Source organism: Triticum urartu, chromosome 5A (assembly GCF_056163025.1).
Source record: "Triticum urartu cultivar PI428250 chromosome 5A, HENAU_Tu73, whole genome shotgun sequence".
Taxonomy (NCBI): Eukaryota; Viridiplantae; Streptophyta; class Magnoliopsida; order Poales; family Poaceae; genus Triticum; species Triticum urartu.
Genome location: NC_141877.1, coordinates 550,886,722 through 550,900,842, shown reverse-complemented (window position 1 = coordinate 550,900,842; position 14,121 = coordinate 550,886,722). Strand labels below are relative to the sequence as shown.

The 14,121-nt window shown below is 46.4% G+C and overlaps 3 protein-coding genes across 3 annotated transcripts; all 3 read right to left on the bottom strand.

The window, feature by feature from the left end:
- Positions 1–635: 635 nt before the first annotated feature.
- On the bottom strand, positions 636–3,925 carry LOC125510476 (Tetratricopeptide repeat (TPR)-like superfamily protein). Its single transcript, XM_048675669.2, has 4 exons — positions 3,473–3,925; positions 3,019–3,171; positions 1,887–2,092; positions 636–1,216 (listed from the first exon to the last, which is right to left on the bottom strand). The coding sequence occupies exons 1-4, from the start codon at positions 3,839–3,841 to the stop codon at positions 1,009–1,011; spliced, it is 936 nt and encodes a 311-aa protein (XP_048531626.2). The 5' UTR covers positions 3,842–3,925; the 3' UTR covers positions 636–1,008.
- Positions 3,926–6,004: 2,079 nt separating this feature from the next.
- LOC147972777 (uncharacterized) lies at positions 6,005–7,204 on the bottom strand. Its single transcript, XM_087524452.1, has one exon. The coding sequence runs from the start codon at positions 7,202–7,204 to the stop codon at positions 6,005–6,007; it is 1,200 nt and encodes a 399-aa protein (XP_087380578.1).
- A 1,428-nt stretch (positions 7,205–8,632) lies between these two features.
- Positions 8,633–9,513, bottom strand: LOC125507324 (dehydrin DHN1-like). The gene is made up of 2 exons (XM_048671939.2): positions 9,138–9,513; positions 8,633–9,057 (listed from the first exon to the last, which is right to left on the bottom strand). The coding sequence occupies exons 1-2, from the start codon at positions 9,342–9,344 to the stop codon at positions 8,842–8,844; spliced, it is 423 nt and encodes a 140-aa protein (XP_048527896.2). The 5' UTR covers positions 9,345–9,513; the 3' UTR covers positions 8,633–8,841.
- Between the last annotated feature and the right edge of the window lie 4,608 nt (positions 9,514–14,121).

The following is a 14,121-nucleotide window of genomic DNA, read 5'->3' as shown; positions in this document are numbered from 1 at the left end:
ATATAGGCCATGTTTGGTTCAGTTTTTATCAACGGATTTCGTTGGCGCGCAGCAGAATATGAACCAAAAGGCGAACCTAGCAGAATCCGATTCCAGAAATCCGCTGCCAAAATCTGAACCAAAAGCGTAAGTAGCCCAGGACGTGCTTTCTAAAATCTGATTCCGCTGCGGGCCAAAATCTGAAAAATCTGTATCAGCTGGTTTGCCAAATGACCTACATCTTTTTCACATCAGATTTTCCACAATTGTTTTTCCATAACAGATCTTTTTACAGCTGCTTTTAGAAATCCACAGCTGAACCAAACAGGGCCTATTAACAAAACAAATTCCAACATCTTCATGAAATACCCCAGAGATAACTTTGTTATCGAGAGTGGGGAACAAGGTGTAGCTCGGCACCATCGTGACCAAGAGCTGGCATACAAGGCAGATATATATTTTTTGTTATCTACTCCCTCTGTTCCGAATTACTTGTCTTGGATTTGTCTAGATACGGATGTATCTACACTCATTTTAGTGCTAGATACCTCCGTATCTAGACAAATCTAAGACAAGTAATTCGGAACGGAGGGAGTATATGTTTTTGTGTGTGTGTGTGGTGGCACTGAGCTCAATTTTCTCTTACCACAAGCACATAAGAACACGTTTCTTTAACATTATATTCATAGCCGAGTTTTCTAAAGAATCAATATAGGACCAATAAGCATTTTTTTGTTAGATTACATCTCTAATTGGTATTTACATTCAGTGGGAAAATAGTATTTTCTGGGCTATGCCAGTACACAAGGGAATATGTATAGCTTTCCTCTTTTCTTTCTTTTTTTCTTTTTAAGGAAATGTATAGCTTCCCTGGATAGCACACCTAAAATAACAAATGCAATTCTCCTTCAACGCCTGCAGTGCCGATGCAGGCTCAGGACATCCCTTGCTGCAATCTCACTGTTATCCGCGCGAGCGACCATGGAGGATGAGAGTGTCAATGGTCTCTTCAGGACTTGCAGGAGTTGTTCATCTCTGCAGATAGAACGCTGTCCCGATCAGCACGGCCCACAGGGTGACGATCGCCCAGGCGCTCTTCTTCCACTCGCTCGGCGGCCGCAGGAGGAACAGGTTGCCGAAGACGTTCGTCGACGGCTCCGGTTGGCTCGCGGCGGCCACCATCTTTCTTTTCTTGTCCTCTTGCTCTTGGATCTTGTCACTCCATGTCCCAGCGTACCTGATTAATGCAACAGCACGTGGCAAGTTAGAATGTTTAATCCAGAAGAACGAATTGACAGATAGTTTCCATTGCATGAAATGGAAGGGTATGATATTTCTATGTAAGCTGTAACTACATGGAAAATCTCTTGCAGAATGCAGACAATGTTGCCTACTCACATGGTGCTGTATGTCATAGTTCTGACTCCAGTTAAAGTGTTCAAACCAAGAGTACAAAAGGAAACTAAATCCAGGATGTATAATTAGCTAGAAAATGAGGTCAATCAAAATTAACAGACATTTACTTATGATAAGTAGCCAAAATTATTTTGTTGTGGAAAGAAGAATTTAATAAAATGCTATACTTGCAACCAAAAAACTATTTAGTTACACAGTGTCATATGTGGTAGCATAGCAACAAACAACCAGTTTACAGTATAAAATAAGTACAGTTCAGCAGCGTTTAATACTTCATATACTAGCCCCTAAAGCAGATATGTGACTGAAAATAAAAAATTCTCCTTTACGCATTGTTGACAGCCAAGAAAAGTCCATTTTATTTGTTTAATGTTTTGCTTGAAGGTGTCACTTAACTCAAACAACGCTCACATGCAGAGAGAAACCAAAGTAGCTGTCAGGCACAGAGATGGTGAGAGAACAAATAGTAAGGTGTCAGAAAGATAACTAACCAGTCCCAGCTAGATCCAATTTGCGGTATCGTGACCACCTCATCGTTGGAGATCTTCAACTTGGGCGCCTCAGCAATGTACCGGAATTCAGCTGCTTGTCTCCTGATGCTAATCATTGGATGTGTATTCTCCAATTCTTTGTACAATGCTATGGATTCCTTGTGCCGCCTATTGGCATCGTATGCCATTGCAAGCCAAATTTGAATCTGGAAGTGAGGGCAGGCAGTAGATGTCACGAAGGCACCTATACAGGATCTTTCATCATAGTTTACAGCCATGATCAAGGTTCATTGAAATCAGTGAACTGGGCCGGGTGACACAAGCTGCTCATATGTTGATCATACAGGATGATGCTAGCTTGATCTTAATATATGCACACGAAGAATAATTTCAATTCTCAATGCAAAATGCCGGTCTTTCTCGTAGGTTGAGATGCAGCTAAGGTTGTGATAACAAGCTAGCAATGAAATGTGCCAACCGCCACTAAGTCCATTCATTTTGCATACTTACCTGCAGTGCATTCAACTGCCTGTAAACTATACCGAGCATCAAGAGCATTTGCTTTCGGCATCCCTGCTCACCAAACGAGAAGGAACTCCAACGTAATTCCAATTATGTGAAGCTTTCTAGTTCCCAGTTTACCACAAAGTAAATAACTTCTATGCTCAGGCTTAATTTAGTCATTCTCACCGATTTAAATGTTCACTCCCATCACTTTATTCTTCTAAATACCAGTTTGGAAAAGTTAGCAATCAGGTGCGCAAACTTCTGTCCATGGTTTTGAAGGATTCATATAAGTAAGGGATGCCTATATGAGTGAGTTGTGAAATTTTCTAAGAATAAATGAGGGAGCGATGCACCTTGGCGCGAGTGCTCTCTGGAAGAAATATTTCGGTTCTCCCTGGCTCTAGCTATCTTCTTGTTCCACATAAGTGGTGTTGGTTTCATCCTTCATTAACTCGCTTAAATGACCATTTAGTACATCTGATGTCACTTCACTATGTATAACATAGGCAACACAAGACACCGGCATAGCTAGCATACCAGTGAGCAGACTACAGGTAACCTCATACGCATGGATCTCAATATCTCATAGCAATAGCATGATATGTCCAATATAGATAGATACTACCTCACCGCCGAGGAGCGAGGAGGGACGTATGATGGTGAGTGCGGCCTCCAAGAACTCGATGGAGCGGCCATACATCCCTTTCCCATACGCCCTTTGCCCCAGATCGAACATCTGTTTCCCCGTCGCCCTCCTCTCGGCCTGCTCCTTGGCCACCTGCAATGCAAACACACACCCAGTATGATCATCCTACTTCCCCATGTTCTGCAAGTATCCAATTGTAGAACAATGTAGGTACAGATGGGATGATAACAAATTATAAGCAGTAAACTAGCTAGTGGTGTGTAGCTTGGTTCTATCCAATTCTAATCCCCCCCCTCTTCATGCTAATTTGGTTCTGCGGCGTCAGTGTCAGTGTGGCTGTGCACATGTGCTGCAGTGCTACTAGGCAATCTGCAATCAACAACGCGGCGGTGGCGGTATGAAGCTGTGGCCGTGGAGTAGAGAGGTCGGGGACCTTCTGAAGCTCGCGGCGGACGCGCTCGCGCTTCTCCTCCTCGGACTCGTCGTCGGGGGCGGCCCGGCTCTGCAGCTCCTCGGCGGTGCGCTCCAGCTCGTCCATCTCCTCCGCCTCCTTCAGCCGCCGCGCCATCTCCGCCTCCCTCTCCCGTCGTACCTCCTCCTCCGAGGGCTCGTCCCATCCGCCCCGCCCGCCGCCCGACGCGGACGCGGCGAACCTGGCCGGCGCGCGCCCCCGGCCGCGGGAGAGGCGGCAGCCGTGGTGGGGCCTCGGGGCCCAGCCGCAGAGGTGCAGGCGCGGCCGGCAGACGGCGATGCGGGCGCGCGGGGCCGCGGCGGCGTCGCCGAGGAGGAGACCGGCGGTCATCGCCGGAGGAGGGGGGAGGAGAAGAATGTAAATTTCTTGCTCGCTTTTTCCACACGTCAGTTAAATAGCCTTCGCACGGAACTGCTGCGGATGACAGTGGGCCCGGGCGCTGATATTTCTCGAGGAGGAAGAAAGGATGGGTGGTGCTGGCTAATTTGAAAGGTGTGTAGCCACCGCCCACCATGTTTCTCACCAGAAGAGCATGGAAAACAAGCAAATAGTACTAGTAATTCAACAACCCCTCAAAAGAAAAGTAGTAATTCAACAAACGCTATGACTAAAGAAAAAGTGTGCTTTTTTTTTGTTTTCTCTGATAATTCCAGTGGGTTTCTCTCCATCCTCTTGCCCAGTTGCTCCGGAGAATTTGGGCTATTTCTTGTGACTGTTCAAAACCATTTGCTATGGAATCTCAATACTCTATGGTGTAAAGCGGTCATTTCCGGAGTTGTTAAAAATCTCGATGGTCGAGGGCAAAAAAAAGGAAAATCTGCTTTCCTTTGATACGAAGATATAAAATATTGAAAAATGGCAATTGGGGTCCAGTTAACATTTTGTTGTGTGCCCCAGTTAACATTTGTTTCTGGAAAAATGCCATCAACAAAAAGAGGACTCTGATTGCCATGATCTGAATTATGAGAAATGTCATGCTACTTTATAAAACTACCATTTATCTAATTTATAAATTCACAATGAGTATGATCAAAAGAAAAGAAGGTCCTGTGATCTAGGGAAAAATAAAATTTGACATGCTAAAATTAAAAATTGCCATCCTCTAGATAAAAAATATTTTTATCTCAATAGGCCTAAATTAGATTCTATATTTTTTCCGAAAATATAAAAAAACACAGGAATTCCCATGGTCAAAAACGAAAAAATTGTCATGCCATAAAAATAAAAATGGCATCCTCTTAATAATAAAAATGGCATGCTCTTAATAATAAGAACACCATCCTCTTAACAATAAAAATGCCATGTTATTGATTATTAAAATTCCATGCTCTTAATAATAAAACGGCCATCCTCTTATTAATAAAATGGCATGTTCTTAATAATAAAAGTGATATCCAGTTATTAATAAAAACTTCATGTTATTAATTATTAAAATGGCATGCTCCTAATAATAAAATTGACATGTGAAGTAAAAATGCCGTGTTTTGGAAGACACGAAAGATGTCATGGTTTTAATAGAAAAAAGAAACGGGTTTTTGTTCTTTCAAAAGTGAAAAATAAATTGAGATTTTTGGTTATTTTAATTCAAGCCGAATTTAAAACAACCTTCAAAGCATATATATAGCAACTTTTACTGCATTGTTCACAAGACAATTTCGGGCCAAGTGGTAAACGCCATGCCATTCCTTAAGGAGGTCATGGGCGGCACCATCCTTGCTCCGCGATTCGTGCCAGAAGATCGAATGATAGTCGATGCGTTCGTTGGATAAATGCCAGATATCTGACGTTCGTCGGATATTTCCAAAAAATAAAAAGTCTGATTTCAACCGTTTCATTGTTTCAATAATTTGTTTTCAACCATTTTTATATATTTCAATTATTCTAGAAAGATTTCATATTATTTAAAAGTCATAACAACTATTTAAAACCTGCAAAATTTCCAAAATTTTAATTTCATTAACTAAACACTAGGAACTACTCCTATTTCACAAATCACAATTAAAATACATATCCCAACTATTTTAGAAACTGAAACTTCTGCATTTTCACATATTTTGATATTTGTAATTAATAGTTTCCCAGCTATTTTTCTAATTTCGAAAGGCTGAAATTTCAACATTTTCACAGATTTCATAAACTGGATCATAGAAATGTCTGAATCATACGCATACACTAGCCTCACGCATGTTTCACATACCACAAATTGTATTTCACATATCACGAAATTCACTTTCGTTCACAAACTGCACGTATGATAAATCATATTCCGAATATGGTTCAGATCATAGAGTAATGAAAATAAGCAGACATGCTTGATTTATCCTCTCCTCTTCTTGTTTTTTTTTTGTTGCTGTAGTAGTCATATAGTTTATCACCATAAGCAGACACTAACTTTGTCAAATACGAAGCAAAGTTATGACTGAATTTTCTTCACAAAATGACGAGTAAAACTTTTTTTGTGAGCTAAGTTTCATATATATTCCTCTGCTTTCCTCACCGACGGATGGCGTCGTACAGTACACGTGAGAGGGTGTGCTTGAATTGGTGGTTGTCATTGGAAGGCGGCAAGGCAAAGGTAAGAGGAGAGAGCAGGGTGAGATGGTAACCCCCATGGATGCTCCAGCGGCATTTCGAAGATCTCCATGCTGATGGTATCTCTGGGAGCCGGAGCTGTTCACTTATCGGCGGGCGTCCTCTCTTGTCATACTTGTGCAGGGTGTTGCCGTGCATGTAGCATAGCATCTCGCCGCCATCATCGGCCCAGGCGCTCCAAGGCTTGGTCGCGTAGAATTCGTCGATGTCAAACCTATGTCGCGGTTCCCAGAGCGGCGCTTCGTTGCCGTCGTCCTCCGGCGGTGGCGACATCATGACCCAATGGTTGAGGCCCCGGGGAAGGTCATGGATGATTTTGTGGATGGCGAGGCACAGCCGGCCTTCGAGCTCAAAGGCACCCACTAGCGGCACGCCATCAAAAGTCTTTACATCGGGGAGACCGTACGAGCGGCACGTCTCGGTGACCACGTCGACCACCAGCACCCGCTTCCAGCAATTCGTCGGCATGTATAGCTTGCCGTCGATCAGCAATGGCGCCCAGGCCGTGGTTTGGGTTGGACAAGACGACGAGCTGCGCAAATGTTGCCGCCACCCGGCGGTGTCGCCTAAGGTGTACACGTCCATGGAGAAGGGCGAGAACCTGAACAGCTTGTACTCGTTGGTGGGCGGGCTGAATCCCAGGGCGAAGAGGTGCTTCCTGCCCTTGGCGGCGAGCGGGGGCGGCTTGGGCAGCGCCAGCGTCTCGCCCGTGGCCGGGTTGCACACCACCGCCGGCGCCTCGGGGCCGCCGGCGCGGTGCACGTAGCAGAGGAGGCCGTGGCAGACGTTGGCGAGGTCGTAGCCGCCGGGGACGGCGAAGGAGCGCAGGTCCTTGCCCGAGGACATGCTGGAGACGCTCACCTCGTCGCCCAGGCCGGGCTCGCACGTCTTGGAGACGAGCAGGACCTCCGCCGGGGGCGCGGCGTGGCCGGCCATGGCCATGGCGTTGGCGTGGGCGGTGCGGAAGGAGGGGTCGCCGACGGCGGCGCGCCACTGCCTGGAGATGCAGCAGGACCGGGCCACGTCCCTGGTCGTCAGCTTCATCAGGATGTCGTGTAGGATCTCGCTGGGGATCTCCACGTTGCGGCGGCGACGCCCCATCATTGTCGATAGATGGGCGACGGCGGCAGTCTGGCTGGCAACGTGAAACCAATCGTAGGGTTTCTATTTCTATTTTGGCAACGTGATGAAACCAATCGTAGGGCTTTTCTATACTGGCTGTGTTTTGGCTGCGTGTGTAGCGCGTCTCTCCGGCCGTCTCCTTGGATCTATCGATTCGAACGTGTCCGACTCCGACTATGAATATGGTCAGGCTCGCGCCGTCGTGCGACCTTGCCGCTCGTGGGCCAGCCTCCCGCCGGACCTGCTCGGCGACGTCCCTGGCCGCCAACTTTGTCCGCTTCCACGTGGTGGCGCGACACGGCGACGTTGAAATCCCCGGTGTCAGGCCCCGGTTTCGGCCGTAGCTCCTCGCACCACACAACACCGTCGTCTCTTCCAGCACGACGAAGAGCCCTCGATGCCGGAGGAACCCCACCCCGTGGAACTCCGGCGATCACCTGAGTTGAGAGAGAGGGAGAGAGTTTTTGCACTACGAACAACGTGCAGCTTTTCTTCTGCTGCTGCTTTTATTCCGTGGTTACAAACTCTAACCTAAAACGAAAAAACAGGTTCGTGAGTACTACTACTGCCATCCCAGCACTCCCCGCTCGGCGCCTGTCATGTCGCCATGACCGTTGCATCGTGCCATCCCACGATCAGGTCAAGGCGCCGAGGAAATCTGGCTAACTAGGGCATCTCCAATGGGAGACGCCTGTGCAGGCGCTAATGAAGGAAAAAAATAAAATGTTAGAAAATTACGAGCACACCTAAGCGCCTGAGCTTCCAACGGTAGACGCTAATAACCTGGACTAAAGCGAACAGCCTGTGCGCTTATTGCGGGAAGAAAAACACCCAAGCACTCGACGCATACTTTGGCAGCGATGCCACTTCCGACACCAGGATTTAGCAGCGCAACTGCTAAATGGGCTGGAAATAAATCCTAGCGCCTGCACAGGCGCCCGGCGTTGTAGCAGCCCGGTTATTTTCCTTGACGAAACTGAAGAAAATAAACACTACAATACTATTTTTTCCGTTCGGAAATATTTGTTCTAGAAATGGTTGTATTTAGACTTGTTTTAGTTATAGATACATCCATTTTATCCATTTCGAAGACAAATATTTTCAAACGAGGGAGTATTTTCCTGACGAAACTGAAGAAAAGAAAACACTACAGTACTATTTTCCTGACGGAACTGAAGAAAACAAAACAGTGCCGTCGAGACTGTCGTAACTGAAACCCGACACCTAACACTGACGAAACTGAACCTTTGTTTATCTGCAACACTCGATGCAGCTGCGCGCGAGTCGTCGCCGAGCTGCCTGCGCCTGGCGCACTGTCGGTATAATCTTGCCTAGCCTGATGATGAGTTAGTCGTTCGTGCCAGTGTCAAAGTACTTTATACTCCAATACGTACATAGCTTACCACAAAAACACAACAACACAAACGTTTTTCTATTACGATGTATGTACACACATCATACCGTATACGAATACACAAATGCGTCACACGGACGCGGTCGTGCACACAACGTACATCGGAGTCCATTGTACTTATTATTTATTATCCGTAGTAAAGCATGGCTGCAAATGCTAGCCGAGCTTTGACGGAACATAGAGACACGCATGCATAGCTGGCTCAGTGTTGTCCGCCGGGAAGCTTCTCCTTGATCTTGTCCATGACGCCCTTCTTCTCGCCGGTGGCCTCGGTGCCGTGCGTGCCCGCGTACTCGCCCGCCACCGCCGTGTGCTGCTGCCCGGCGGTGGCGTCCTTGTGGGCTCCGCCGGGGAGCTTCTCCTTGATCTTCTCCTTCATCCCCTTCTTCCTCCTCCCGCCCACGCCGTCGTCCTCAGACTACGTACGTACACAAGCACAACAAGTTAAGATGATGGAATACACGGTATATGCAGCGCTAGATCTGCCCGGGAGCTTACCGAGCTGCTGGAGCTGGAGCTGCCGGAGCGGCGCAGAACGCCGTCGGTCTTGTGCTCGTCCCGCGTCGCCTGGAGCTGCGCGCCTCCGGCTCCGGCAGCGCCGTGCGTCCCCGTGGGGCCGCCGGTGGCGCCGCCGTGCCCGGCCACGGGCTGGCCGTACTCCTCCACCTTGTCGGTGGCGTGGCCGTGCTGCCCCTGGTACTCCATATCGTCGGACGTGGTACGGACTACGAAATGTGATCGATCTAGAGGTGATACGTGTGGTTGTGTAAGTGTGTTGAACTGTTGCGAACTGCGATGGAGATAAGTGCAAAGCTGTCCGGATGGTCTGTTTATAATGGTCGTAGGTGTTCGAGCAGGTGGAAGGACGTGTGCGTGCATGTATAGTGGAGCGGCTATCCTTCGGCCAATAAACAAAGCCGGCGAGAGTAAAAGGTGCGGCTGCATGCCACGCGGAGTCGTCTGCGGCGCCACGTACGTCTTCGGACATTCTCGAAGGGCATGACTACCTGACTAGTCCATCGACGCGTTCATGGATGAACAGATGTTAGCTAGGTACAGCGTGCGTGCTACGTGGAAATTGTCTTACTCCTCGATCGACAGGCGTAGAGTTTTTTTTTCAAAGGAATATAGTGTACGATGCAAGCGTTCATATATATATACATGCATACACTCAGCTTTATGAACATAAATATGCATTTCCTATCTTTATGAGCACATCCGAAAGACTCGTCGTCGACGGGAACGTCTCTTTTTACTGAAAGCACATCGCTGAAAATTCTAAAATAAATCCAAAAATAATGCAAGCATCAGGACTTAAATCCTGATGGACTAAGAATACCACTGTCCTCCTAACCATCCAACCACAGATTGGTTCGTGGACGAAGAATTTTAGAATGAAGGATCAAGACATGAGTCCAACTTTGAATTAAGAAATAAGAAAGTCACAAGCACACAAAATGACTAAACAATATAAGAATGTTGGGAGCATCTACAGCTGGACTTGACAAATCCGGCTCCTACACATCCACGGGCATGTTGACCCCTTATAAATGTGGATCATTACATCCATGCATGTTGATCATAGGTTATAAATTCATCACATTCAATAGTTTGAAACAAATATGACAAAACAAAACAAATCATAGTTCAACAATCATACCAACATGAAATCGAAGTCCAAGCGTGACGGATCACCTGCTGGCCGGATCATTCGTCGGACGTCATCCATATTATCTGCTCCATGGCCATCCTTGTATCCTACTCCGCATGCATCTTTGCCTCCTCTTCCACTACTGCCATAGTCGTCCTTGCCGCCTTGTACGTCTTACGTTCGTTGATCTCCTTCTTCATTTCCACAAGCCACTTTTTTGCATGTTCATCCAAGAGGCTTCCGTTTGTCAACATTATCTTAGCATCCTATGCGCCTCGTGCGATTGACAACCTCTCCTTCTCATGCTCAATCTCTCCAAATGTTTTGACCTTTTCGAGCTCCCATCTTATCAACGCCTCTTTCCTCCCCAACTCGATCTTCTCTCTTTCTCTCACAATTTGCAACTTCTTGTCCGTCCTCTTCTAGTCTCAATTTATTGCTTTTGCGCATCCAACATGAGCTTGTGCCTTTCCTCTTTCTTGTTCTCCCTGACAGAAAAATGCACATCCATGTGAAGAACATTTTTGTACCCGTGACGTCACGGAAGGCCCTCAACTTCTCCCACTTGTGTTTCCATCACTTGCCGGTCATCCTTTGGCACGGTGGCTCTTTCATTCTCAGTAATGGTATGATCACGGTAGCTCAAGCTCCTACCATTAATGATAATTCAGACTCATACCATAGAGCTTGAGCATGAATCAGAGTGCCCTCATGGTTCCGTACTCCTAGCCTAGTACCTCCCTGATGAGTCTCCTCCAGGAAAGAGGCATCAACATTAATCTTTATGAATGGATCTTTAAGTGGCTGCCAACTCTGCATATGTTTCACTGGTCTGAGTATTTGATGTTTACCGGCCTATGATAGGTCCGTTGCTATGTCTATAGCCCATTTCACAGATTGTTGAATGGTTCTAGTCGTCTCCCCATGAACGCGCGCAGTGCTCTCAGTCCAGACTGCCCAAACGCCACATAAGACGACACAAGCATCAGCTTGTTTCACTGCCATTTCGTCAAGCATAACCATCGCCCAAAAGTTTGGACGTAGGTTTGGTATTTTGACTCATGTGATAAGTTTCACCTCTTGCCCGAAAAGTTTCGCCCAAATGCAATCAATCAATGCATGCTATATACTTTCTTCCTGACCACAAGTTCCATAGAACCCAATATGCTCCACACGTCTTGGACACAAGACTCATCTAGTTGGTACAAATCCTTTAATAACTCGCCACCAAAATTCCGGACTTTTAGGGGTATCGGAAGGCGTTTGAGGGTGATTTAAAGAGTAGATGCTCTGGCTGAACAGTTAAACAAGCAACACATATTACGAACAGAACAAAGTCGGAAAATGATATGACGCATCCAAGGAGTACACTGCCCATACGACACCGTAGCCACCCAATCCGGAACTCTTTTGTTCAACTGATACAGAATTTGATTTAGTTTCTTAATCAATTCAATTCCAATATTTACATTTAGATGTCACATGAAAACAATTATTTCCTTAATAAGTTAGGTATGCTACGAAAATTTGTTGCTTAGAAGACATGATCTCTTACACAGCCGTCTTCTACCTATGAGGGTTCCTCTGCCGCCCTCCGGCGCTGTCGCTGGCCCACTCGTCTCTGGGGGCTTAGGGGCGCGCTGGATCCGGCGCTTGCCAGTGGGAGAGTTACATTTTTAAGTGTTTCTTGAAGTCTTGTTACGGTTTGTGTCCAGCTCATAAAAACGAGACATCGGCGGTTCCTTGAAAATGTATAATTTTCCTCGCGTAGCCCTTGTTTCGGTGATGTGTCTAGCATCATGAAGGGCGTATGAAGGTGTGTCTTCGGCGGATTTGGTTGTCGTATGTCTTCGATCGTGTGTTTTCAGCTTGGATCTTCCGATCTACGCTACTCTTCATCGGCAACGATTGTTTTTTCATAGCACCACGATTTTTCAACTGACTTACCGATTGTCTAATACAACAACTTTTGCTCGCGGCTCCGGCGAAGAAGGGGCGATGACGGTTGCGGACCTTCGTCTCGCTTCAGTGTTTGTAGTCATTGCTAGGTGATCTAAAAATCTGGATGTAACTTTTATTATTTCTGATTTCGTTGTACCGCCATGAGTGAAGATAGATATTTCATCAAAAAGAAAAAAATTGTCAACTAAAAACAAAAATTTGAACCTTGTGTTCTCATGCAAAAATTACAAAAATCAGCTGAAACTTTACCAACGGACCAAAACTGCATTCGACCGATTGAAGTTTACATTAGTCGTTGCATCGGTCAGGACTTTTTTTCATAATAATATGTGTCTCACTCATATTATAAAGAATAAAGTACAAGTTACGTAAGAACCAATATGACAAAACTGAAAAGACAGCAGAATATCTTTGAGCTTGACACTAACGACCGTCACCTGCCTCCGGCACCACCACAGTAGTCACCGAAGAAAAAAATGACGGATCACCTTCTCACCCGAGCTCGACGCGGCTCCATCACTGATGTGCAGCTTTACAGACCTTCAAGGTGGCTCACCAAAAACAAACCATTGTCGTTGAGCGAATCAGACCGGGAAAACACCCCGAACACGCCATCGAACTCCAGATCTGGCGTCCCACCATGACTAAGACGTCGAAGGAGGAAACCATACTTGCCATCCATGAACCATCAATCCAGCACATGTTCCGTCTTCCAGATGTCGTTGATGCAGATCACAATCTGCATTCGCTCCTGGACTACCTCCCAAGCTCCACGCTCATGCTGGAGCAAACGCCGTCGTAACAGCAGAGCCCGAGAACATAGTTCCACCACGAGGATGCCGCTGCCGCCATCCTTAGTTGAAAAGACTAGTTTCTAAATCCATCCCATCCATAGGACCGATGGCCTCGTCAGGGAAGAATTCGAAGAATCTTTATTCAGCGCCCTTATCGTCGCCGTTGAAGCCAAGACGATGAACAATCTAAAAACCTACCGTAGAAGAGAGTAAAATTGATCAACGCGCTTGGATCCGGCGACCCCCTCATCACCGACGACCGAGGTCACCGAAGAGGGGAGCTGTCGAAGGACGGCGCTGAAAGATGGCCTCTCCTAGCGGCGGCTAGGTTCCAGCCGCCAGGAAGGAGGAGAGAAAAACAATATACGTGTATTGCTTTAAAAAAATTTAGCATCATAAACTTTATTCATCAAATGATAGCTAGATCGTTTACATAATGGTGAAGAATAAAGTTAAAAATGACAGTTTCCCATGCTTCAGACTTGCCAGAACTAATACAATGTTTTGCTAAATCATCCGCGGCCAAATTGGCCTCTCTACTACAGTGATCAAAAGTGATACTAGCAAACTCCAGTGCCGAACACTCGGCTATGATTGGTACGCCTATTCCCATATGTGTTTGGATCAGAGACGGGCTCAAGTGCATTGACATAGTCAGACTCGACTGCCAAATTTGTGCACCCTAGATTTGCTCCAAGATTTAACCCACGTCAAATAGCGATTAGTTCTGCTACTTATATACTCGCCATATGCGGTAATAGATGAGTCGCTGCACTTAGGAACTTACCGTGATCGCCACGGGCAATGACATCACAAGATCCCGTGAACCTATCCACATGAAGAGAAGCATCAACATTTAATTTAACAGCTCCCACCGCAGCCTTCTTCCATACATGATCCCGCTTGCGAGTAGGCTGATTTGGAGTGTTTACTTGTAAGAAAATTGTTGCTAGCACCCAGATCGTCATAGCTGCTTGTTGAGGCATCTGAACTATCTCACCTTTTATATGAATACTCCTTTGCCACCAAATAAACCACATTGCTAAAGGGCGAGCTCAGCTATAGGACCAAAACA